Here is a 24,290-nt window from a genome sequence, read left to right as displayed (position 1 = left end):
GGATGTAGAGAAGACAGCTAGTTTGTCAGAGTAAAGAAATACGGGATGTAGAGAAGACAGCTAGTTTGTCAATGTAAACAAAGACATTGGAATCCATTGTTCTACACACTTGTATTGTTTTTATGCAACTTTTTGTTTGTCTTCTGTTTTGCAAGAGAGACTGTCTGTAATATGTTCAAAGTTGAAATAATGTAATGTTGATTGAGATAATATGGGTATTTTGTAAGTGGGGCCAACTTTCAGAGTCGTATTTGTCTGACTTTTATCTATGAGATAAAATCTCTTTGTTCAATGTTGAAATCATTGAAATAATTAATTGCAGGGAAATTTATTTTTGTAAGAGTGCCAACTTTCAGAGTCATATCTGTTTAAACCTCTTATAGTTTTGCATTTAACCCATGATGTCACCTTTGGGAAATGTGATTGTCAGCTAAAAGCCAATCAGAGCAGAGCCCTTCATGGGACACTGCCAACCTGCCCAGTAGTTTACATTCTGTGTGCAAGTCCGCACGCACGCACACATCCATACATTCAATACATATATGTCATTTACCCCCCCCCCCCCCCCCCCCCCTCGTGACGCTGTGAGAGATCAGACCTCTGATTTCCTGAACCTCTGGAAATGAATGTTGTTATTGAAGAAGGCCTTGGATATGTAAGACTTGTAACATCTTTAGAACGGGTGGGGTTTTGACAATAACTCAAACATTCCTGCATCCGTTGTCTGTTCATATCAACCAGTTGTCTTGAATACACTTACGTACTGTACGTCTGGAACCAACACTACCCTGAACCGTTTCTACCCCCAAGCCATAGGACTGCTACATAGTTAGTCTGGCTAGCTATTTGGTTCACTATTTAACTCTGTGCATTGACCCTTTTTGCACATTTTTTTTTTTTACTTATCACATACCCTGCTGCTACTATTTGCTATCTGTCACTATATTCCTAGTTGTATGTACATATCTCCATGTAGATGGCGGCAGGGTAGCCTAGTTATATTTACATGGCGGCAGGGTAGCCTAGTGGTTAGAGCGTTGGACTAGTAACCGAAAGGTTGCAAGATTGAATCCCTGAGCTGACAAGGTAAACATCTGTTGTTCTGCTCCAGAACAAGGCAGTTAACCCACTGTTCCTAGGCCGTCATTGTAAATAAGAATTTCTTCTTAACTGACTTGCCTAGTAAAATAAAATACCTCAATTACCTAGGTACTGGTACCCGTGTATATCGCCAACTTATCGTTACTCATTGTGTATTTATTATTACTTTTATTTTCCTATTATATCTCTGTTTTATTTTTCTCTGCATTGTTGGGAAAGACCGTAAGTAAGCATTTCACTGTTCGTCTACACTGAAGCATGTGACAAATACAATTTGATTGGATTTGTAAATCATGAGGGCAACAATAATTCTTATCTATGCGACAGGATGAAATGTTGTAAGTTATCCCAGAGGGTTATGTGCAGCCTACAGGGGCAAGGCTTTGATATGGAGTCTTTACAGCTGGCTACCCCTCCCTGTAAGATCAACATTACCTTTCTCCTCAGAGACAGAGTTAGTCTGTAAAGCAAAAACATGGCCCATTTCCTTCTGACAGCCCTTCCTCCCTGGATGGGATGGAGGGATGTATCTACTGTGTCTTTCACATGTCCATTGACTGTGTTTTTCACATGGACTCTTCCCCAACATGTATTATAAACAAAATGACAGATTCAGATCAATTTTACAGTTCTTTATTTATATCTTACTACAGTGAGAATTCAATATTATTGGGCACATTATAGGCCTGATATAATTAAATAGCCTGTAGGCAATAGGAAAAATAATCCATGCATGAAACCTATGATTAGGTAACCTATTATGTGTGGTGTAAATCTGATGGGGCTTGTATTCGGTGTATTACGGTAAAATGTCAAATCGATAGACTTGAAACACCCACAAGCCTCAATGTTGCGTAACAGGTGGGCAATCCACTGATCTACACCCTGTTTCCCCTTCTAGAACGTGGGTCGGTTCACTTTGTTTTAAGATCAGTGTTTTGGATTTTTAAAGAGAACCGCCCATCTGGTCGAGTTGAGCGAGTTGTGAGTTAGAGTGAGCAGCACAGACCTTTTGAGAGACCCTTACCACAGCCCGGCGAGGCACAGTGTTCAGAAGAGTTGCTATTTGAGAGTTGGTAACTCTAGACAAGGACTGGTAGGGTTGACGAGAGGACGCGGGGCAGGCATGGGTTGCAGCCACAGCAAGGTGCGTGGCAGAATTTGCAAGAAAACGGTATTTATTCATCTTTGTTGTGAAATAATCTAGGATATTATTTAAGTAACCAAGTGGTGTTTTGTTATTGTAGCTTCCCATTGTCGCACAGATTCGTAGCACAACACAGGCGTGTTGATTTTTTTATTTTTATCGATCAAACAAAATAGTTTGTTAGTTTTATAGACTCATTTCCCACATGCGTTAATCTCTAGTGGATTTTATTCATGGGGATTAACATCCGTGTTTTGCAACGCGTGATGTATTCTATCAGTCAATTTGTGCGGAGTTTTCTCAAAGTTTTAATTGGAAACAGATGTGCTGAAAATAATTTAAAAGATGTCTATCCTCTGAGATTGACTTTCCCACGGTTTCAAACTCTACTTGTCAAACGTAACAGTGCAGAGAACTAATCTGACGTCATTCTTCCGCATTAATTATAAGAAGTTACAGGTTGACCAGACATCGACAGTTACTGGTGGTGATACATTGTATGATCATCATCACCAGTAAATTATACATTGTATTAATTGATTGACACCCTGTAGCCTACATAGTCAGTGAATTAGTTTTTTTTTTTTTTGCTTTCTGATCATACGAGTTGTTGGGTTTTTCTACTTAAGTGCACAAATTCAGTTGATGTTTCCTGTGACGACTACTGATAACTACAAATTGCACTGTTTTGTGATAGGAAAGAAGTGACCTGAGGATATGGAAAGTGTAATAATTAACATGCAGTTAAATGTATTAGAAGTAGGCTACAGTTAGATGTGCTAGTACTGCCTCTGACATTTACAACCAGTGGCACAGGCTTATATTACCATCCAGAAATGATACCCCAGATTGTACCACTTCCAGGAGGCGTTGAAGAGAGAGACTAGATTGATTAATCATTGAGTTAAATTTATTTCCCCCTTCAACTCATCTGGCAATGCATCAAACAGTCACACATTGAGACCACTTACACAGTTAAAAACAGTGGGTATCCTTTGATTGATTGGTCAAGATTCTCTGTGAGTGGATTTCTTCATTTCTCAATGGTGGTGTTTGACATTTAAAAAAAATCTTTCTTCTACAACAAAAAAAATAAGTACTTAAGAGGTACTGCAAACCAAGCCACTGGCGAGCTGTATTGCAGCGTCTACAGAGCAGATCACAAAACCATCTGTTTGGCTGGTTGACGTAGGCAACTGGAGAAGTGTGAAGGTCTGCTAGAGAGGGCTCTACAAGAGAAGCCTGGAGACACACACACACACACACACACACACGCACAGCAATATGGGGCTCCATATGGACCATGATGCAAATGCCACATGAAGAGACTCCTCCTCAGCCAAGTGTTAATGGCATATCACGGAACATGTGTTTCTCTGCTTGAAAGACTCAACCACAGTCTAAATTAAATGTCCTTTAACTAAGTCTGAATGTCCTTTGTTGTATTGAAGATGTGGTTTTAGTTTTCTGAATTTCCTTTGAGTTGGGGGCTGTTTTTCTAGTTCTATCAGCCGATGGTACATGTCTGTCCCCTATGTGTGTACCTTTGATGGGCCAGTTCTTTATTCACTTTTCTTTTTTTGTTGACATTTCGCACTCTTCTTGGAAAGTTTATTTGAACTCTTGTGAGAGCATACCTGGACTAGATATTTCTCACAAAAGTCACAAAACATTCAATCTTAACCTTAACTCTAGGGCCAGGAGGAACTTGTAAACATTAGGAGTCCGGTGTAGGCTACGGTCTGCCATGGGGCTAGGATGTTCCCTGTGCATTTAGTCAGTAAAGACATAACTAAACGTTGAAGTTTCTCCAATGTTTAAAAAGACTGGGGAGACCGGATCTCTGTCCCAAACGGCACCCTATTCCCTCTGTAGTGAACTGCTATGGGACCTGGTCAAAAGTAGTGCACTACAAAGGAAATAGGGTCCCATTTGGGGCGTACAGCCTGAGAAAGAAGAGAAGGTGTGATTTATAGTCGTGTTAAAGAGAGCCTTTCCAACCCCACCTCAACATGTGCCCCTGGACTTGTGTGTTTAAGATCCTTAACTGAGATTTAAAGCAGGTAATAAAACGCATGCCCATCACATCATGTTAAGATCCTGTTATTGAGATTTAAAGCCCATCACATCATGTTAAGATCCTGTTATTGAGATTTAAAGCCCATCACATCATGTTAAGATCCTGTTATTGAGATTTAAAGCCCATCACGTCATGTTAAGATCCTGTTATTGAGATTTAAAGCCCATCACGTCATGTTAAGATCCTTTTATTGAGATTTAAAGCCCATCACATCATGTTAAGATCCTTTTATTGAGATTTAAAGCCCATCACATCATGTTAAGATCCTGTTATTGAGATTTAAAGCCCATCACATCATGTTAAGATCCTTTTATTGAGATTTAAAGCCCATCACACATCATGTTAAGATCCTTTATTGAGATTTAAAGCCCATCACACACGTTGTACTGGTCTCTATGGTGTCTTTCGGGAGTCACTTTTCTTATTGGACTATTAGAGCAGCCAGGTTGGTGAGAAGGAACACGGTATTTGTTGGCGCAGCCAGGTTGATGAGAAGGAACACGGTATTTATTAGAGCAGCCAGGTTGGTGAGAAGGAACATGGTATTTATTGGAGCAGCCAGGTTGGTGAGAAGGAGCACTGTATTTATTGGACTATTAGAGCAGCCAGGTTGGTGAGAAGGAGCACTGTATTTATTGGACTATTAGAGCAGCCAGGTTGGTGAGAAAGAGCACAGTATTTATTGGACTATTAGAGCAGCCAGGTTGATGAGAAGGAGCACGGTATTTATTGGACCTGCGACCCATATGACACACTGTATCCTTTGTAGTGAACTCCCTCGGAAACCAGGGTCAGAAGTAGTGCACTATATAGGGAAAAGGATGGCATTTAGGACACACAATCTGTTTTCCAGGCACGCATAAAGCTTGTACTCCATGTTGCTTGGAGTTTCTATGTGTTTGACTCCATAATTACTGGTATGATCAGTTTGAAGTAAATAACCATTCTATCACATTGTACAACTAGTATGAAGACCCAGGTCAGCTGTTGAATCATAAAACTGTAGCATGGACATGTTATGTAACTTGTGAACAAACTAACGATTCATTTTCAGTCATGTGGGTACTAATGACTCCCTGTGAGAGAGCCATATGGGTCAAGCACCAATCAGAAGCTTTACATAAGATCTTACCCTGATCCAGTTTACAAACAACAAGTTCTGGCGTCCCTCACACTTCAAAGCATACAAAATTGTGTGGAATTCAAATCAAATTTTGTTTGTCACATGCGTCGAATACAAGTGAAATGCTTACTTTACAAGCCCTTAACCAACAATGTAGTTTTAAGGGGGGGAAAGTGTTTTCAAAGTACAGTAATCCCTCGTTTATCGCGGGGGTTACGTTCCGAAAATGACCCGCGATAAGTGAAATCCGCGAAATAGAAAACTTTTTTTTTTTTTACAATTAGCAACTATTACATGTATACAAATACAGTGACTCACGTGTAGGCCGTTTCACTGCTCTTCAGAGCGTTTCGTCGACATTATGGGTTTAGGAGATGTTCGAAATTACAAGATAATTTGGCCAACTTAATGTAAATTTGCCAAGCTGTTTTATGTACGTACACATAACTGCACGAGACGACAAAATGATAGCACAATTCGTAGCATGTTTTGATACAAGAAGCGGGAGTGAGTTTTTAGCGAATCAGAATGCAGAGCACAATGCACCAAAAAAAAAAAAAAAAAATGCATTATGAAAATCCGCGAAATAGCGAATCCGCGATAAGTGAACCGCGAAGTGGCGAGGGATCACTGTATTTACTAAAATTAACTGAAGTAAAAAAATAAAATATATATTTTTTTACTTCTTGTTCTTATTTATTTGTAATATGTTGATTGTCGTAGTGTGTCAATCTATTTTTTCTCCTTGTAGAGGAAAAACAAAGTGAAAGAGGAAGAGAAGACTGTGAAAGAGGTCAACAACAGTCAAGATGGAGAAGGAGGTGAGGGGTGTGGTTTCCTGTTGTGTTGTAGACTGACACTGTGACTCCTCCTCCTCTCCTGTTGTGTTGTAGACTGATACTGTGACTCCTCCTCCTCTCCTGTTGTGTTGTAGACTGATACTGTGACTACTCCTCCTCTCCTGTTGTGTTGTAGACTGATACTGTGACTCCTCCTCTCCTGTTGTAGACTGACACTGTGACTCCTCCTCCTGTTGTGTTGTAGACTGACACTGACTCCTCCTCCTCTCCTGTTGTGTTGTAGACTGACACTGTGACTCCTCCTCCTCTCCTGTTGTGTTGTAGACTGACACTGACTCCTCCTCCTCTCCTGTTGTGTTGTAGACTGACACTGTGACTCCTCCTCCTCTCCTGTTGTGTTGTAGACTGACACTGTGACTCCTACTCCTGTTGTGTTGGAGACTGACACTGTGACTCCTCCTCCTCTCCTGTTGTGTTGTAGACTGACACTGTGACTCCTCCTCCTCTCCTGTTGTGTTGTAGACTGACACTGTGACTCCTACTCCTGTTGTGTTGTAGACTGACACTGTGACTCCTCCTGTTGTGTAGTCTTTATTACATCTCTGATGCAGAGGGATTTACACATCACACTGCCTCGACTCGTTATAAAATCATCTTTTATTATTAGGCCCACTAATAACCTGTACATAATAACTGGGCTCCAGTATGGCTCCGTTTGTAGAGAATAGCGCTTGCAATGCCAGGATTGTGGGTGTGATTCCCTGGGCTGCTTGTACGTAGTAATGTATGCATGCATGACTAAGTCACTTAGCGTCTGCTAAATGGCATAAAATATCTGAATGTTTTAAATGACACACACTTTGTCATGATCCCGGTGGGTTGAAATGATGTCACTACACCCAGAAACTGGTTGGAATTACTGATTTTTAAAGTGACACCATAATGACCTAATTTCAACCAGTCAGTTTTGAATGCTTCGATGGCCTTGGAAACACTGATGTGACAACACTGTGCTGTCTGCATTAGAATCCTCAACAGGTCTTGTGTACTTTGTGTACTCTGTTGTACTTTGTGTGTACTCTGTTGTACTTTGTGTGTACTCTGTTGTACTTTGTGTGTACTCTGTTGTACTTTGTGTGTACTCTGTTGTACTTTGTGTGTACTCTGTTGTACTTTGTGTGTACTCTGTTGTACTTTGTGTGTACTCTGTTGTACTTTGTGTGTACTCTGTTGTACTTTGTGTGTACTCTGTTGTACTTGGTGTGTTCTCTGTGATCATGTAATTATGGGTCTCAGGGTCATGCCTTCAACAAGTGCCTGAGTGAACAAGGCTGTGTTGGCCTAGCCTGCTGAGCTAAAACCTAAGGCATTAACTCTGAGAGCTAACACAAGTCTCCATGTGTCAGGAAGGTCAATCATCACTCGGAACGTGGTTCACCAAACTAGTCTGAGTTCCTCAGAAGTTGAACTGGAGCCCCCCCCCCCCCCCCCCCCTTATACATATCAGAGTAGCTCTAAGTATTTTATAGTCAGACAGATTGAGTTAGTATATTCTACTGGTGTTGTACTGAGTCTAGTCTGACCAGTAAAGGTTGCAGCCAGGTCTGGTTTGGTTCAACCCCTCTGCCAACTACATTATGGGAATGGCTCACAGTACTCAGTACTAAGCAGTAGGCAAAGCCTGTAGAGCATACGGTACAATATACATGATAGACATGTGAATAGAACTGATGTGATTTCTTATCCTACATGGCTACATTAAATATTTCTTTCTGAGCATTCTAGCAATGTTTTTGCCTTGATAACCACAGCCACGGGTCGTGTTCAGGTACATCGTAACATAGCGAACGTAGAATTTTGCCATGTAGAACAATACTTTTTGTTATTGGACATGTTCAGGTATTCCCTCCCTGTTTGTTACCTACTGAATACAACCCTGGTATCCCCTGCTCCAGGTAAAGTCCCTCTGGAGGAGCTGAATGTGGGTCTAGAAACTGAGAAGCAGCTGGGTCACTATGAGTGGCAGCTGAAGATCCTACGGGACGTGCTGTCTGCCTCTGGGACCCAGGAGAGGGAGGAGCTACTAAAAGACCCAACCCAAGGAGAGCTCTGTGTCCTGGTCCACAACATAATTGAGAAGGTATCTAACCCCATAGAGAGCTCTGGTTCACAACAGCACTGAGAAGGTATCTAACCCCATAGAGAGCTCTGGTTCACAACAGCACTGAGAAGGTATCTAACCCCATAGAGAGCTCTGGTTCACAACATCACTGAGAAGGTATCTAACCCCATAGAGAGCTCTGGTTCACAACAGCACTGAGAAGGTATCTAACCCCATAGAGAGCTCTGGTCCACAACCTAATTGAGAAGGTATCTAACCCCATAGAGAGCTCTGGTCCACAACATCACTGAGAAGGTATGTGACCCTTAGACCACAGAAGATGAATTTCCGTTCTAACCAAATGGATAGATAGGATGGGTAGCCAGGAACCAAATGGATAGATAGGATGGGTAGCCAGGAACCAAATGGATGGGTAGCCAGGAACCAAATGGATAGATAGGATGGGTAGCCAGGAACCAAATGGATGGGTAGCCAGGAACCAAATGGATAGATAGGATGGGTAGCCAGGAACCAAATGGATGGCTAGCCAGGAACCAAATGGATGAGACATCTTTTAGCCCACTTATTGTAGACCATCAATCCACTACTACCTTAAGTGTGATCTTGACGACCGTATCACTGAGAAGGTAGATAGTAACTGCTATCCCACTTCCCTCAGCTCACTGCTATCCCACTTCCCTCAGCTCACTGCTATTCCACTTCCCTCAGCTCACTGCTATTCCACTTCCCTCAGCTCACTGCTATTCCACTTCCCTCAGCTCACTGCTATTCCACTTCCCTCAGCTCACTGCTATTCCACTTCCCTCAGCTCACTGCTATCCCACTTCCCTCAGCTCACTGCTATCCCACTTCCCTCAGCTCACTGCTATTCCACTTCCCTCAGCTCACTGCTATTCCACTTCCCTCAGCTCACTGCTATCCCACTTCCCTCAGCTCACTGCTATCCCACTTCCCTCAGCTCACTGCTATCCCACTTCCCTCAGCTCACTGCTATCCCACTTCCCTCAGCTCACTGCTATCCCACTTCCCTCAGCTCACTGCTATTCCACTTCCCTCAGCTCACTGCTATTCCACTTCCCTCAGCTCACTGCTATTCCACTTCCCTCAGCTCACTGCTATCCCACTTCCCTCAGCTCACTGCTATCCCACTTCCCTCAGCTCACTGCTATTCCACTTCCCTCAGCTCACTGCTATTCCACTTCCCTCAGCTCACTGCTATTCCACTTCCCTCAGCTCACTGCTATTCCACTTCCCTCAGCTCACTGCTATTCCACTTCCCTCAGCTCACTGCTATCCCACTTCCCTCAGCTCACTGCTATTCCACTTCCCTCAGCTCACTGCTATTCCACTTCCCTCAGCTCACTGCTAGCCCACTTCCCTCAGCTCACTGCTAGCCCACTTCCCTCAGCTCACTGCTAGCCCACTTCCCTCAGCTCACTGCTAGCCCACTTCCCTCAGCTCACTGCTAGCCCACTTCCCTCAGCTCACTGCTAGCCCACTTCCCTCAGCTCACTGCTAGCCCACTTCCCTCAGCTCACTGCTAGCCCACTTCCCTCAGCTCACTGCTAGCCCACTTCCCTCAGCTCACTGCTAGCCCACTTCCCTCAGCTCACTGCTAGCCCACTTCCCTCAGCTCACTGCTAGCCCACTTCCCTCAGCTCACTGCTAGCCCACTTCCCTCAGCTCACTGCTAGCCCACTTCCCTCAGCTCACTGCTAGCCCACTTCCCTCGGCTCACTGCTAGCCCTCAGCTCAATTTTACCTCCAGCCCTTCATATACCGGTACCATTTACATTCACCATATACCATCGGCAAGCAGCATACCACCCTGCATCCCACTGCTGGCTTGCTTCTGAAGCTGAGCAGGGTTGGTCTTGGTCAGGCCCTGGATGGGAGACCAGGTGATTGTGGAAGTGATGTTGGAGGGCCAGTAGGAGGCAGCCTTTCCCCTGGTTAAAAAAAATATCCCAATTCCCCAGGGCAGTGATTGGGGACATTGCCCTGTGTAGGGTGCCGTCTTTCGGATGGGATGTTAAACAGGTGTCCTGACTCTCTTGAGGTCATTAAATATCCATGGCACTTATTGTAAGACTAGGGGTGTTAACCCTGGTGTCCTAGGGGTGTTAACCCTCATACCATCATGGCCACCTAATCATCCCCAGCTTACAATTGGCTCATTCACCCCCCCCCCCCCCCCCCCCGTCCGTCCGTCCTATCTCCTGTAACTATTCCCCAGGTTGTTACTGTAAATGAGAATGCGTTCTCAATCAACTTACCTGGTATAAATAAAAAATGCCCTGGACAATTCACCACATACCATATACTATATCCCTGTACCATTTACGTTCACCATATACCATCTACTATATACCCTGTACCATTTACGTTCACCATATACCCTGTACCATATACCATCTACTATATACCCTGTACCATTTACATTCACCATATACTATATACCCTGTGCCATTTACATTCACCATCTACCCTGTACCATTTACATTCACCATATACCATCTACCCTGTACCATTTACATTCACCAGCTACCCTGTACCATTTACATTCACCAGCTACCCTGTACCATTTACATTCACCAGCTACCCTGTACCATTTACATTCACCAGCTACCCTGTACCATTTACATTCACCAGCTACCCTGTACCATTTACATTCACCAGCTACCCTGTACCATTTACATTCACCAGCTACCCTGTACCATTTACATTCACCAGCTACCCTGTACCATTTACATTCACCAGCTACCCTGTACCATTTACATTCACCAGCTACCCTGTACCATTTACATTCACCAGCTACCCTGTACCATTTACATTTGCCAAGTACCATTTACATTTGCCAAGTACTATATACCTACAGTGCCTTCAGAAAGTATTCAGACCCCTTGACTTTTTCCACATTTTGTTACGTTACAGCCTTTGGCTAAAATTGATAATTTTTTTATTGTGATCTACAAATAATACCGCATAATGACAAAGTGGAGGGGGGGGGGAATTGGGAAAAAAAATTAAAACAGAACTTATTTCCATAAGTATTCAGACCCTTTGCTATGATATTTGAAATTTAGATAAGGTTCATCCTATTTTCATCTATCATCCTTGAGATGTTTCTACAGCTTGATTTGAGTCCACCAGTGGTAAATTCAATTGATTAGACATGATTTGGAAAGGCACACACCTTTAATTCATTTTTGAATACGTTTGTAATGTAACAAAATGTGGAAAAAGTCAAGGGGTCTGAATACTTTCCGAATGCACTGTACCATCTACCATATACCCTGTACCATCTACTATATACCCTGTAAATATTGACATTCACCATCTATTATATACCCTGTACCATTTACATATACCATCCACTATATGCCCTGTACAATTTACATTCACAATATACCATCTAATATATACCATTTACATTCACCATCTACCACCTACTAAACTCAGCAAAAAAAGAAACGTCTTTCAAAGATAATTAGTAAAAATCCAAATAAATTCACAGGTCTTCATTGTAAAGGGTTTAAACACTGTTTCCCATGCTTGTTCAATGAACCATAAACAATTAATGAACATGCACCAGTGGAACGGTCCTTAAGACACTAACAGCTTACAGATGGTAGGCAAATAAGGTCACAGTTATGAAAACTTAGGACACTAAAGAGGCCTTTCTACTGACTCTAAAAAACACCAAAAGAAAGATGCCCAGGGTCCCTGCTCATCTGTGTAGACGTGCCTTAGGCATGCTGCAAGGAGGCATGAGGACTGCAGATGTGGCCAGGGCAATACATTGCAATGTCTGTACTGAGACGCCTAAGACCGCACTACAGGGAGACGGGGCGGACAGCTGATCGTTCTCGCAGTGGCCGACAACGTGTAACACCTGCACAGGACCTGCACACAATCCCTCCATCAGTGCTCAGACTGTCCGCAATAGGCTGAGAGAGGCTGGACTGACGGCTTGTTGTAAAGCAGGTCCCCACCAGACATCACCGGCAACAACGTCACATATGGGCACAAACCCACCGTTGCTGGACCAGACAGGACTGGCAAAAAGTGCTCTTCACTGACAAGTTGCGGATTTGTCTCACCGGGGTGATGGTCGGATTTGCGTTTATTGTCGAAGGAATGAGCGTTACACCGAGGCCTGTGCTCTGGAGCGGGATTGATGCGGAGGGTCCATCATGGTCTGGGGCGGTGTGTCACAGCATCATCGGACTGAGCTTGTTGTCATTGCAGGAAATCTCAGTGCTGTGCGTTACAGGGAAGACATCCTCCTCCCTCATGTTGTACCCTTCCTGCAGGCTCATCCTGACATGACCCTGCAGCATGACAATGTCACCAGCCATACTGCTCGTTCTGTGTGTGATTTCCTGCAAGACAGGAATGTCAGTGTTCTGCCATGGCCAGCGAAGAGCCCGGGTCTCAATCCCATTGAACACGTCTGGGACGTGTTGGCTCGGAGGGTGAGGGCTAGGGCCATCCCCCCCCCCCCCCCCCCCCCCCAGAAATGTCCGGGAACTTGCAGGTGCCTTGGTGGAAGAGTGGGGTAACATCTCACAGCAAGAACTAGCAAATCTGGTGCAGTCCATGAGGAGGAGATGCACTGCAGTACTTAATGCAGCTGGTGGCCACACCAGATACTGACTGTTACTTTTGATTTTGACCCTCCCTTTGTTCAGGGACACATTATTCCATTTCTGTTAGTCACACGTCTGTGGAACTTGTTCAGTTTATGTCTCAGTTGTTGAATCTTGTTATGTTCATACAAATATTTACACATGTTAAGTTTGCTGAAAATAAACGCAGTTGACAGTGAGAGGACGTTTCTTTTTTTGCTGAGTTTATATACCCTGTACCATTTACGTTCACCATCTACTATATACCCTATAAATATTTACATTCACCATCAACCCTATAAATATTTACATTCACCATCTACCCTTTCCACACTGAGCAGAGCTTAGCCAACTGTACTGTGCTGGCCTGACTATACAGCATGTCCACCATTTATTGGAGAGAACAATGTGAAAATGAAATATCCATGCCAACGCAGTACAGTTGGCACGATAGTATGAAAAGGGCATTAGTGTTTAATTAGTGTGAGCCACAAAGCCACTACTACAGCATAATATTACTAAGCTGATCAGAACAAGTCAATCTGCTCCTCCTGCAGGATTGCATTGTGATTTGTATCTGAATTACAGTGTCTTACACAAAGCACTTGGTTAGCCTTTTGAGTTGAGGTCTCAGTGGCTGCACCCTATTCCCTATATAGTCCCTAAGGGCTCTGGTCTAAAGTAGTGCAGTACATAGGGAATAGGGTGCCATTTGGGACACTACCCATGTTTCCAGGGATGTGCAGCTTGAAGTCGGAGCGACTGAAGGCAGAATAACCAGAGCATCACAGTAACATGATGATATCAAGTCTTATTGGCGACAATGAACAGCTATTGGCGATAATGAACACATGCTGGTTTTATACACCTGGTAGAGCAGGTCATCTGGTTTTATACACCTGGTAGAGCAGGTCATCTGGTTTTATACACCTGGTAGAGCAGGTCATCTGGTATTCTACACCTGGTAGAGCAGGTCATCTGGTATTCTACACCTGGTAGAGCAGGTCATCTGGTTTTATACACCTGGTAGAGCAGGTCATCTGGTATTCTACACCTGGTAGAGCAGGTCATCTGGTATTCTACACCTGGTAGAGCAGGTCATCTGGTTTCATACACCTGATAGAGCAGGTCATCTGGTTTTATACACCTGGTAGAGCAGGTCATCTGGTTTTATACACCTGGTAGAGCAGGTCATCTGGTTTCATACACCTGGTAGAGCAGGTCATCTGGTGTTATACACCTGGTAGAGCAGGTTAGCTGGTATTCTACACCTGGTAGAGCAGGTCATCTGGTTTTATACACCTGGTAGAGCAGGTCATCTGGTATTCTACACCTGGTAGAGCAGGTCATCTGGTATTCTACACCTGGTAGAGCAGGTCATCTGGTTTTATACACCTGGTAGAGCAGGTCATCTGGTTTTATACACCTGGTAGAGCAGGTCATCTGGTTTTATACACCTGGTAGAGCAGGTCATCTGGTTTTATACACCTGGTAGAGCAGGTCATCTGGTTTTATACACCTGGTAGAGCAGGTCATCTGGTTTTACACCTGGTAGAGCAGGTCATCTGGTTTCATACACCTGGTAGAGCAGGTCATCTGGTGTTATACACCTGGTAGAGCAGGTCATCTGGTTTTATACACCTGGTAGAGCAGGTCATCTGGTGTTATACACCTGGTAGAGCAGGTCATCTGGTGTTATACACCTGGTAGAGCAGGTCATCTGGTTTTATACACCTGGTAGAGCAGGTCATCTGGTTTTATACACCTGGTAGAGCAGGTCATCTGGTTTTATACACCTGGTAGAGCAGGTCATCTGGTATTCTACACCTGGTAGAGCAGGTCATCTGGTTTTATACACCTGGTAGAGCAGGTCATCTGGTTTTATACACCTGGTAGAGCAGGTCATCTGGTTTTATACACCTGGTAGAGCAGGTCATCTGGTTTTATACACCTGGTAGAGCAGGTCATCTGGTGTTATACACCTGGTAGAGCAGGTCATCTGTTTTTATACACCTGGTAGAGCAGGTCATCTGGTTTTATACACCTGGTAGAGCAGGTCATCTGGTGTTATACACCTGGTAGAGCAGGTCATCTGGTGTTATACACCTGGTAGAGCAGGTCATCTGGTTTTATACACCTGGTAGAGCAGGTCATCTGGTTTTATACACCTGGTAGAGCAGGTCATCTGGTTTTATACACCTGGTAGAGCAGGTCATCTGGTTTTATACACCTGGTAGAGCAGGTCATCTGGTATTCTACACCTGGTAGAGCAGGTCATCTGGTTTTATACACCTGGTAGAGCAGGTCATCTGGTTTTATACACCTGGTAGAGCAGGTCATCTGGTTTTATACACCTGGTAGAGCAGGTCATCTGGTTTTATACACCTGGTAGAGCAGGTCATCTGGTGTTATACACCTGGTAGAGCAGGTCATCTGTTTTTATACACCTGGTAGAGCAGGTCATCTGGTTTTATACACCTGGTAGAGCAGGTCATCTGGTTTTATACACCTGGTAGAGCAGGTCATCTGGTTTTATACACCTGGTAGAGCAGGTCATCTGGTTTTATACACCTGGTAGAGCAGGTCATCTGGTATTCTACACCTGGTAGAGCAGGTCATCTGGTATTCTACACCTGGTAGAGCAGGTCATCTGGTATTCTACACCTGGTAGAGCAGGTCATCTGGTATTCTACACCTGGTAGAGCAGGTCATCTGGTTTTATACACCTGGTAGAGCAGGTCATCTGGTTTTATACACCTGGTAGAGCAGGTCATCTGGTATTCTACACCTGGTAGAGCAGGTCATCTGGTATTCTACACCTGGTAGAGCAGGTCATCTGGTTTTATACACCTGGTAGAGCAGGTCATCTGGTTTTATACACCTGGTAGAGCAGGTCATCTGGTTTTATACACCTGGTAGAGCAGGTCATCTGGTTTTATACACCTGGTAGAGCAGGTCATCTGGTTTTATACACCTGGTAGAGCAGGTCATCTGGTTTTATACACCTGGTAGAGCAGGTCATCTGGTTTTATACACCTGGTAGAGCAGGTCATCTGGTTTTATACACCTGGTAGAGCAGGTCATCTGGTTTTATACACCTGGTAGAGCAGGTCATCTGGTGTTATACACCTGGTAGAGCAGGTCATCTGGTGTTATACACCTGGTAGAGCAGGTCATCTGGTGTTATACACCTGGTAGATCAGGTCATCTGGTGTTATACACCTGGTAGAGCAGGTCATCTGGTGTTATACACCTGGTAGAGCAGGTCATCTGGTTTTATACACCTGGTAGAGCAGGTCATCTGGTTTTATACACCTGGTAGAGCAGGTCATCTGGTATTCTACACCTGGTAGAGCAGGTCATCTGGTTTTATACACCTGGTAGAGCAGGTCATCTGGTTTTATACACCTGGTAGAGCAGGTCATCTGGTTTTATACACCTGGTAGAGCAGGTCATCTGGTTTTATACACCTGGTAGAGCAGGTCATCTGGTGTTATACACCTGGTAGAGCAGGTCATCTGGTATTATACACTTGTTTTGTTTATTTAACAAAGATCTCGCTGTTTTTATATTTGGTTTTCACCTTGTCTAGCTCCTATGACAAGTGTGGATGTACATGGCTTCAACCCTGTCCTTGTGTTGTTGATCATCTCCAGGTGAAAACAGAGACGGCTTCTGACCTGACTATTGTCTACGGGGAGAAGACCCAGAGGACTGCAGAGCAGCACGAGAGACAGCTGGAAGGCAAGACTAGAGCATGTGAAGTAACTGCTGTATGTAGATGGAATAACCATGTGGATTGTGTTGGAACTGGAATGAGAATGAATAATCATTGACTGATGTTATCCCGGCCCGTAGAACTACATATAGAATCCCTATTATCCCCCACAGAACGGCAGAGGATCCAGAGTGAAGAGCGAAAACGGCTAACCGAGACACACCAGGCAGCAGAGAAAGTGTTGACGGTATGCGTGTTTAGTTGTCTCTCTAACTTGATCAGTTTGTATCTCCTGTTTTGATGTACTGTGGTCTATACAGTACCCCTTACCTTCTAACTGTGTAAGAAGAAGTACAGAACTGACCAGTTGGTTTTCTTTTATAGGAGGAGGTTAAGGAGCTGACTACAGAGCTCCACGTGTACAATGAGCTAAAGAAGAGAGTTGACGAGTCTACCTTCAAGAAGGACCTGCAGCGGAACATTCAGGTGTGTGTGCGTCTGCACAGTGTGCGTGGCTTGTGTATGATCCCATAGCCAGTTCACTTAGTTGACTGTTGTTTTAGACATCTGGTCTCCAGGTTGCATTAGTATGCTGTTAATTTTACACTCTCCTCCTCTCTCTCTCTCTCTCCTTTCCTTCTCTCCCCTTCTCTCTCGCTCACCCCTTCTCTCTCTCGCTCACCCCTTCTCTCTCTCGCTCACCCCTTCTCTCTCTCGCTCACCCCTTCTCTCTCTCGCTCACCCCTTCTCTCTCTCGCTCACCCCTTCTCTCTCTGGCTCTCCCCTGCTCTCTGGCTCTCCCCTGCTCTCTGGCTCTCCCCTTCTCTCTGGCTCTCCCCTTCTCTCTGGCTCTCCCCTTCTCTCTGGCTCTCCCCTTCTCTCTGGCTCTCCCCTTCTCTCTGGCTCTCCCCTTCTCTCTGGCGCTCCCCTTCTCTCTGGCTCTCCCCTTCTCTCTGGCTCTCCCCTTCTCTCTGGCTCTCCCCTTCTCTCTGGCTCTCCCCTTCTCTCTGGCTCTCCCCTTCTCTCTGGCTCTCCCCTTCTCTCTGGCTCTCCCCTTCTCTCTGGCTCTCCCCTTCTCTCTGGCTCTCCCCTTCTCTCTGGCTCTCCCCTTCTCTCTGGCTCTCCCCTTCTCTCTGGCTCTCCCCTTCTCTCTGGCTCTCCCCTTCTCTCTCGCTCTCCCCTTCTCTCTCGCTCTCCCCTTCTCTCTCGCTCTCCCCTTCTCTCTCTCCAGGCCCATGGCAGTCCTGGGCCATTCTGGGAGCAGGAGCAGGAGAGTCTGCTGTTTGTCATTGAGATGAAGAGTGAACGTATTCAGGAGCAGGGGAACAAACTGCTACAGATGCAGGTTCTGGTAAGTTGACTGGGACTTGGACTGGCTGACAGACTAGTCCAGGCACCTGACTCTTAGATTTCTCCTAGTCAAAGTTTATTTAAAGTGCATCATCACAGTCTCAATATACTTTACAGAGGAATAAAACAGAAACAAGAAATCTTAGGTGCTCTGCACTGTCAAAAAATACTCTGGGTTATAGAAGTCTGACACCGTACCCAAACCACGCGCAAATGTATTTCCCCCCGACACCAAACGCCTTCACGACACGCAGATTGAACTATCAAAACAAACTCTGAACCAATTATATTAATTTGGGGACAGGTCGAAAAGCATTAAACATTTATGGCAATTTAACTAGCTAGCTTGCACTTGCTAGCTCATTTGTCCTGTTTAGCTAGCTGGCACTTGCTAGCTCATTTGTCCTGTTTAGCTAGCTGGCACTTGCTAGCTCATTTGTCCTGTTTAGCTAGCTGGCACTTGCTAGCTAATTTGTCCTGTTTAGCTAGCTGGCACTTGCTAGCTAATTTGTCCTGTTTAGCTAGCTGCCACTTGCTAGCTAATTTGTCCTGTTTAGCTAGCTGCCACTTGCTAGCTAATTTGTCCTGTTTAGCTAGCTGCCACTTGCTAGCTAATTTGTCCTGTTTAGCTAGCTGCCACTTGCTAGCTAATTTGTCCTGTTTAGCTAGCTGCCACTTGCTAGCTAATTTGTCCTGGGATATAAACGTTGAGTTGTGTTGCATTTCAGGTAAAATAACAGGTCTTCACCACCTAACTTTGTATTTCTATCACGTCAGGTGGAGAAGAATCTGTCTCTGGAAGACCAGGTCATAAATGTTTTACAGCAGAACGAGGACCTGAGAGTTCGGATTGACAACCATCAAAGCCTTATACAGTAAGAGCTGCTGCTGCTTATCAGATATCCACACCATCTCTGTCTGTTGGTAACAGTCTGTTTCCCTGGAGTTGTGGGTAACAGTCTGTTTCCCTGGAGTTGTGGGTAACAGTCTGTTTCCCTGGAGTTGTGGGTAACAGTCTGTTTCCCTGGAGTTGTGGGTAACAGTCTGTTTCCCTGGAGTTGTGGGTAACAGTCTGTTTCCCTGGAGTTGTGGGTAACAGTCTGTTTCCCTGGAGTTGTGGGTAACAGTCTGTTTCCCTGGAGTTGTGGGTAACAGTCTGTTTCCCTGGAGTTGTGGGTAACAGTCTGTTTCCCTGGAGTTGTGGGTAACAGTCTGTTTCCCTGGAGTTGTGGGTAACGGTCTGTTTCCCTGGAGTTGTGGGTAACGGTCTGTTTCCCTGGAGTTGTGGGTAACGGTCTGTTTCCCTGGAGTTGTGGGTAACGGTCTGTTTCCCTGGAGTTGTGGGTAACGGTCTGTTTCCCTGGAGTTGTGGGTAACGGTCTGTTTCCCTGGAGTTGTGGGTAACGGTCTGTTTCCCTGGAGTTGTGGGTAACGGTCTGTTTCCCTGGAGTTGTGGGTAACGGTCTGTTTCCCTGGAGTTGTGGGTAACGGTCTGTTTCCCTGGAGTTGTGGGTAACGGTCTGTTTCCCTGGAGTTGTGGGTAACGGTCTGTTTCCCTGGAGTTGTGGGTAACGGTCTGTTTCCCTGGAGTTGTGGGTAACGGTCTGTTTCCCTGGAGTTGTGGGTAACGGTCTGTTTCCCTGGAGTTGTGGGTAACGGTCTGTTTCCCTGGAGTTGTGGGTAACGGTCTGTTTCCCTGGAGTTGTGGGTAACGGTCTGTTTCCCTGGAGTTGTGGGTAACGGTCTGTTTCCCTGGAGTTGTGGGTAACGGTCTGTTTCCCTGGAGTTGTGGGTAACGGTCTGTTTCCCTGGAGTTGTGGGTAACGGTCTGTTTCCCTGGAGTTGTGGGTAACGGTCTGTTTCCCTGGAGTTGTGGGTAACGGTCTGTTTCCCTGGAGTTGTGGGTAACGGTCTGTTTCCCTGGAGTTGTGGGTAACGGTCTGTTTCCCTGGAGTTGTGGGTAACGGTCTGTTTCCCTGGAGTTGTGGGTAACGGTCTGTTTCCCTGGAGTTGTGGGTAACGGTCTGTTTCCCTGGAGTTGTGGGTAACGGTCTGTTTCCCTGGAGTTGTGGGTAACGGTCTGTTTCCCTGGAGTTGTGGGTAACGGTCTGTTTCCCTGGAGTTGTGGGTAACGGTCTGTTTCCCTGGAGTTGTGGGTAACGGTCTGTTTCCCTGGAGTTGTGGGTAACGGTCTGTTTCCCTGGAGTTGTGGGTAACGGTCTGTTTCCCTGGAGTTGTGGGTAACGGTCTGTTTCCCTGGAGTTGTGGGTAACGGTCTGTTTCCCTGGAGTTGTGGGTAACGGTCTGTTTCCCTGGAGTTGTGGGTAACGGTCTGTTTCCCTGGAGTTGTGGGTAACGGTCTGTTTCCCTGGAGTTGTGGGTAACGGTCTGTTTCCCTGGAGTTGTGGGTAACGGTCTGTTTCCCTGGAGTTGTGGGTAACGGTCTGTTTCCCTGGAGTTGTGGGTAACGGTCTGTTTCCCTGGAGTTGTGGGTAACGGTCTGTTTCCCTGGAGTTGTGGGTAACGGTCTGTTTCCCTGGAGTTGTGGGTAACGGTCTGTTTCCCTGGAGTTGTGGGTAACGGTCTGTTTCCCTGGAGTTGTGGGTAACGGTCTGTTTCCCTGGAGTTGTGGGTAACGGTCTGTTTCCCTGGAGTTGTGGGTAACGGTCTGTTTCCCTGGAGTTGTGGGTAACGGTCTGTTTCCCTGGAGTTGTGGGTAACGGTCTGTTTCCCTGGAGTTAACGTTGTTAGGTCTGTACCAGGAAGTCACATTGTAGAAGACTACATGGCAACAAGGCTGTAAATAGATATAGAAGGATATAGAACAAACAAATAGATATAGAACAAGCAAACTTAAAATTAGCAAATGGCTTTTGCATTTACATAAGATGTGAATGTGGTGCCACTTGGTGGAGAAAGTGGTGGGAATATTTCTTAAAGGAAGCAAGTTGTGGCAGTTTCCAGTACTTTAGTGTAAAAGTTAAATTTCACCATAGGAACTTAGAAACGTGTAATTTCCTCTTATATTAAAGTATATAGATGCTGGATGACTTTTTGGTACTACTTCTACTTATGGCAATGCCTTTACACTTGTAGAATTTTGATGAACAGTGATTTTAGGTCAGCAAAATATTTATAAAATCTACTTTGCTACAGATTAGTTTTTTTCTCTCGCTCATTATGAATGTCTTCCTGTCAAACTATCAATGGAATACAGGGCATTCTGAAAGTATTCAGACCCTTGACTTTTTCCACATTGTTATATTACAGCCTTATTCTACAATTTTATTAAATTGTTTTTCCCCCCTCATCAATCTACACACAATACCCCATAGTGATGAAGCAAAAACACATTTTACATAAGTATTCAGACCCTTTACTCAGTACTTTGTTGAAACGCCTTTGGCAGCGATTACAGCCTCGAGTCTTCTTGGGTATGACGTTACAAGCTTGGCACACCTGTATTTGGGGAGTTTCTCCCATTATTCTCTGCAGATCCTCTCATGCTCTGTCAGGTTGGATGGGGAGCGTCGCTGCACAGCTATTTTCAGGTCTCTCCAGAGATTGGATTCAAATCCGGGCTCTGGCTGGGCCACTCAAGGACATTCAGAGACTTGTCCCGAAGCCACTCCTGTGTTGTCTTGGCTGTGTGCTTAGGGTCGTTGTCCTGTTAGACTGGAACGAAGGTTCACCTTCCGAGGTCCTGAGCGCTCTGGAGCAGGTTTTCATTAAGGATCTCTCTGTACTTTGCTCCGTTCATCTTTCCCTCGATCCTGACTAGTCTCCCAGTCCCTGCCACTGAAGAACATCACCGCTGCCACCACCATGCTTCACTGTATGGATGGTATAGGCCAGGTGATGAGCGATGCTTGGTTCAAATAGTTCAATCTTGGTTTCATCAGACCAGAGAATCTTGTTTCTCATAGTCTGAGAGTCCTTTAAGGTGCCTTTTGGCAAACTCCAAGCAGGCTGTCATGCCTTTTACTGAGGAGTGGCTTCCATCTGGCCACTACCATAAAGGCCTGATTGGTGGAGTGCTGCAGAGATGGTTGTCCTTCTGGAAGATTCACCCATCTCAGGTTCTTGGTCACCTCCCTGACCAAGGCCCTTTTCCCCCGATTGGTCAGTTTGGTCGGGCAGCCAGCTCTAGGAAGAGTCTTGGTGGTTCCAAAACGTCTTCCATTAAGGATGGAGGCCGCTGTTCTTCCTTCAATGCTGCAGAAATGTTTTGGTACCCTTCCCCAGATCTGTGCCTCAACACAATCCTGTCTCGGAGCTCTACGGAAAATTCCTTCCACCTCATGGCTTGGTTTTTGCTCTGACATGCACTGTCAACTGTGGGACCTTATATAGACAGGTGTGTGCCTTTCAAGTCTCATAGCAAAGGGTCTGAATACTTATGTAAATAAGGTATTTCTGTTTTTTGTTTTAAAAACACTTGCAAAAATGTGTCGTTATGAGGTATTGTGTGTACATTGAGGAAAAACATTTATTTAATCAATTTTAGAGTAAGGATGTAATGTAACAATGTGGAAAAAGTCAAGGGGTCTGAATACTTTCCTAATGCACTGTATGCGTGTCTTCTAATATATCTCCTTCCCTATGCTCCTGTGTGTAGGCAGCTCTCCAAGGAGCACCAGGACCTCCAAGGGACGTTAGACAGGCAGACAGGTCTCTGCCAGAGGCTCACACAGGAGAAAGAGCAGCTCATGTTTAAACTGAAGCACAGAGACTCCTGTTCTACCTTCCCATCCTTCCCCATAGTCTGAGATCTCCCCCAGCTGATCCACCCAGACCGAACAGGACAATCGGTTACTTCTGTCTTAATCCTGTGTAGGGTTGCAAGCATGGATCCGTTAACTTTCCCAAAATTCTAAAATGTTTTTTTTTCAGTAATCCCTGATTTGGAGGATTCCAAGAATTAGGACGTAGCAATATGCAAGGAGGGATTTCTCCAACCTGGAATTCTTCAAGTCAAATTTCTGAAAATCTGGGGATTTTGGGAACGTTTCAGGACTTTTGCAACCCTTTACAAAGGGCTATAGTCACATATGTTTGATGGAACCTGATGCCAAAAAATTTAGATTATTTTTTTCTTCCAGTGTTATACCTGCTGTGCCTTACAGTACATAATGTTTCTGTAGCAGTATGGTATTCATACCACAGGACAGTTTTTTGGGGGGGAGGGGGGGGGGCATTGGGCACAGCCATGCACTGTTGGAAAACCAATGCAATGTTTGACACCCTGCTGTTCAGCTGATATTATAGAGTAGATCTACAGTAGATCAGAGTTTCTCTCCTCCATAAGGAATAGCCTGGTCCTTGACAGTACCAACGGATCAGGAACTAGGCTATGAAATCTCATGGAACGATTTCACCCTCGTAGGGGCAAGCAAAGTGTTCACTTTGATGGTTTGAATTGCAGTTGGAGAGACAGATGTACAATCATGTAGTACGTAGCTAGTAGCTACATCTTTTTTTTATCTACCTTCTTCCTGAGACACTATTACGATGTCTGTCAAAGTTTTACGTCACTGAATATGGAGTAAATGTTACAGAATATAATGCAGTATATACAATTTAAACAGTTACTTTAGACAACTGCTTTTGTATTAGGGATATGTTTTACTTTTTTGTTTCATACAATATGGGAAATGGATTGCCATGGTTATTTTTATTTTTGCAGATGAGGACAATGGGTATTTTTGTGACTTTTTTTTTAAGTTACAAAGAACCAAAAGCACTTCTCAGTGTTTTTAATTTGCATTTCTTCTGAAGCACTAGCACTTTTAATCAGTATTTTACTAGTACTAAATGTGAGAGAGGTTGCTGTAAAAAATATTTTTGTTTACTCTTGTTTACTCCTGGGTTTTACATTGTTTGTTTACATTGACATTTTAATAATTTAGCCAACGCTCTTATCCACAAAGGCAGCGGAGAGATATAAGAGGAGAGAGAGAGAGAGAGAGAGCTTGAGTTTCAATAAACATCTGTATCTGAACCACTGTACTTTGTGTTTGTGTGAAATGTGTCAGTGTCTTCTCAGATATAAAAAAAAAAATGATTTTAGTGTTAAGTAATTTTCCCATACTGTGTGTAATGCACTGTGATAAACGCTAGGGGGCAGAACAGGACAGGAAAGAGTTGTTGATGAGTATTACTTTGGCTCTGTCCTGTTCTGCTTTATTTTCTGTCACCTTTTATTTGATTTCTCCAGT

General features: G+C 44.6%; 1 protein-coding gene across 2 annotated transcripts; it reads left to right on the top strand.

Moving 5' to 3' along the window:
• Positions 1-1,973: 1,973 nt before the first annotated feature.
• LOC129827430 (coiled-coil domain-containing protein 69-like) lies at positions 1,974-24,047 on the top strand. 2 transcript variants are annotated; one of them, XM_055888273.1, is made up of 9 exons: positions 1,974-2,248; positions 6,203-6,272; positions 8,207-8,391; positions 16,661-16,748; positions 16,896-16,969; positions 17,107-17,208; positions 17,954-18,073; positions 18,850-18,947; positions 22,691-24,047. In XM_055888273.1, the coding sequence occupies exons 1-9, from the start codon at positions 2,228-2,230 to the stop codon at positions 22,839-22,841; spliced, it is 909 nt and encodes a 302-aa protein (XP_055744248.1). In that variant the 5' UTR covers positions 1,974-2,227; the 3' UTR covers positions 22,842-24,047. The 2 variants fall into 2 exon arrangements, with proteins under 2 accessions (XP_055744248.1, XP_055744247.1); XM_055888272.1 differs by having other exon boundaries at positions 1,974-2,275.
• Positions 24,048-24,290: the final 243 nt, after the last annotated feature.

Source organism: Salvelinus fontinalis, chromosome 29, assembly GCF_029448725.1.
Source record: "Salvelinus fontinalis isolate EN_2023a chromosome 29, ASM2944872v1, whole genome shotgun sequence".
NCBI classification, from domain to species: Eukaryota; Metazoa; Chordata; class Actinopteri; order Salmoniformes; family Salmonidae; genus Salvelinus; species Salvelinus fontinalis.
This window is presented reverse-complemented; position numbering and strand designations above follow the sequence as displayed.

Excerpts from the sequence above, each read along its gene's own strand:
- LOC129827430 (XM_055888272.1), top strand. The coding sequence starts at position 2,228 with ATGGGTTGCAGCCACAGCAAGGTGCGTGGCAGAATTTGCAAGAAAACG. Across the intron at positions 8,392-16,660 it reads TCCACAACATAATTGAGAAG|GTGAAAACAGAGACGGCTTC; the intron begins GTATCTAACCCC and ends GATCATCTCCAG. Across the intron at positions 18,948-22,690 it reads AACCATCAAAGCCTTATACA|GCAGCTCTCCAAGGAGCACC; the intron begins GTAAGAGCTGCT and ends TCCTGTGTGTAG.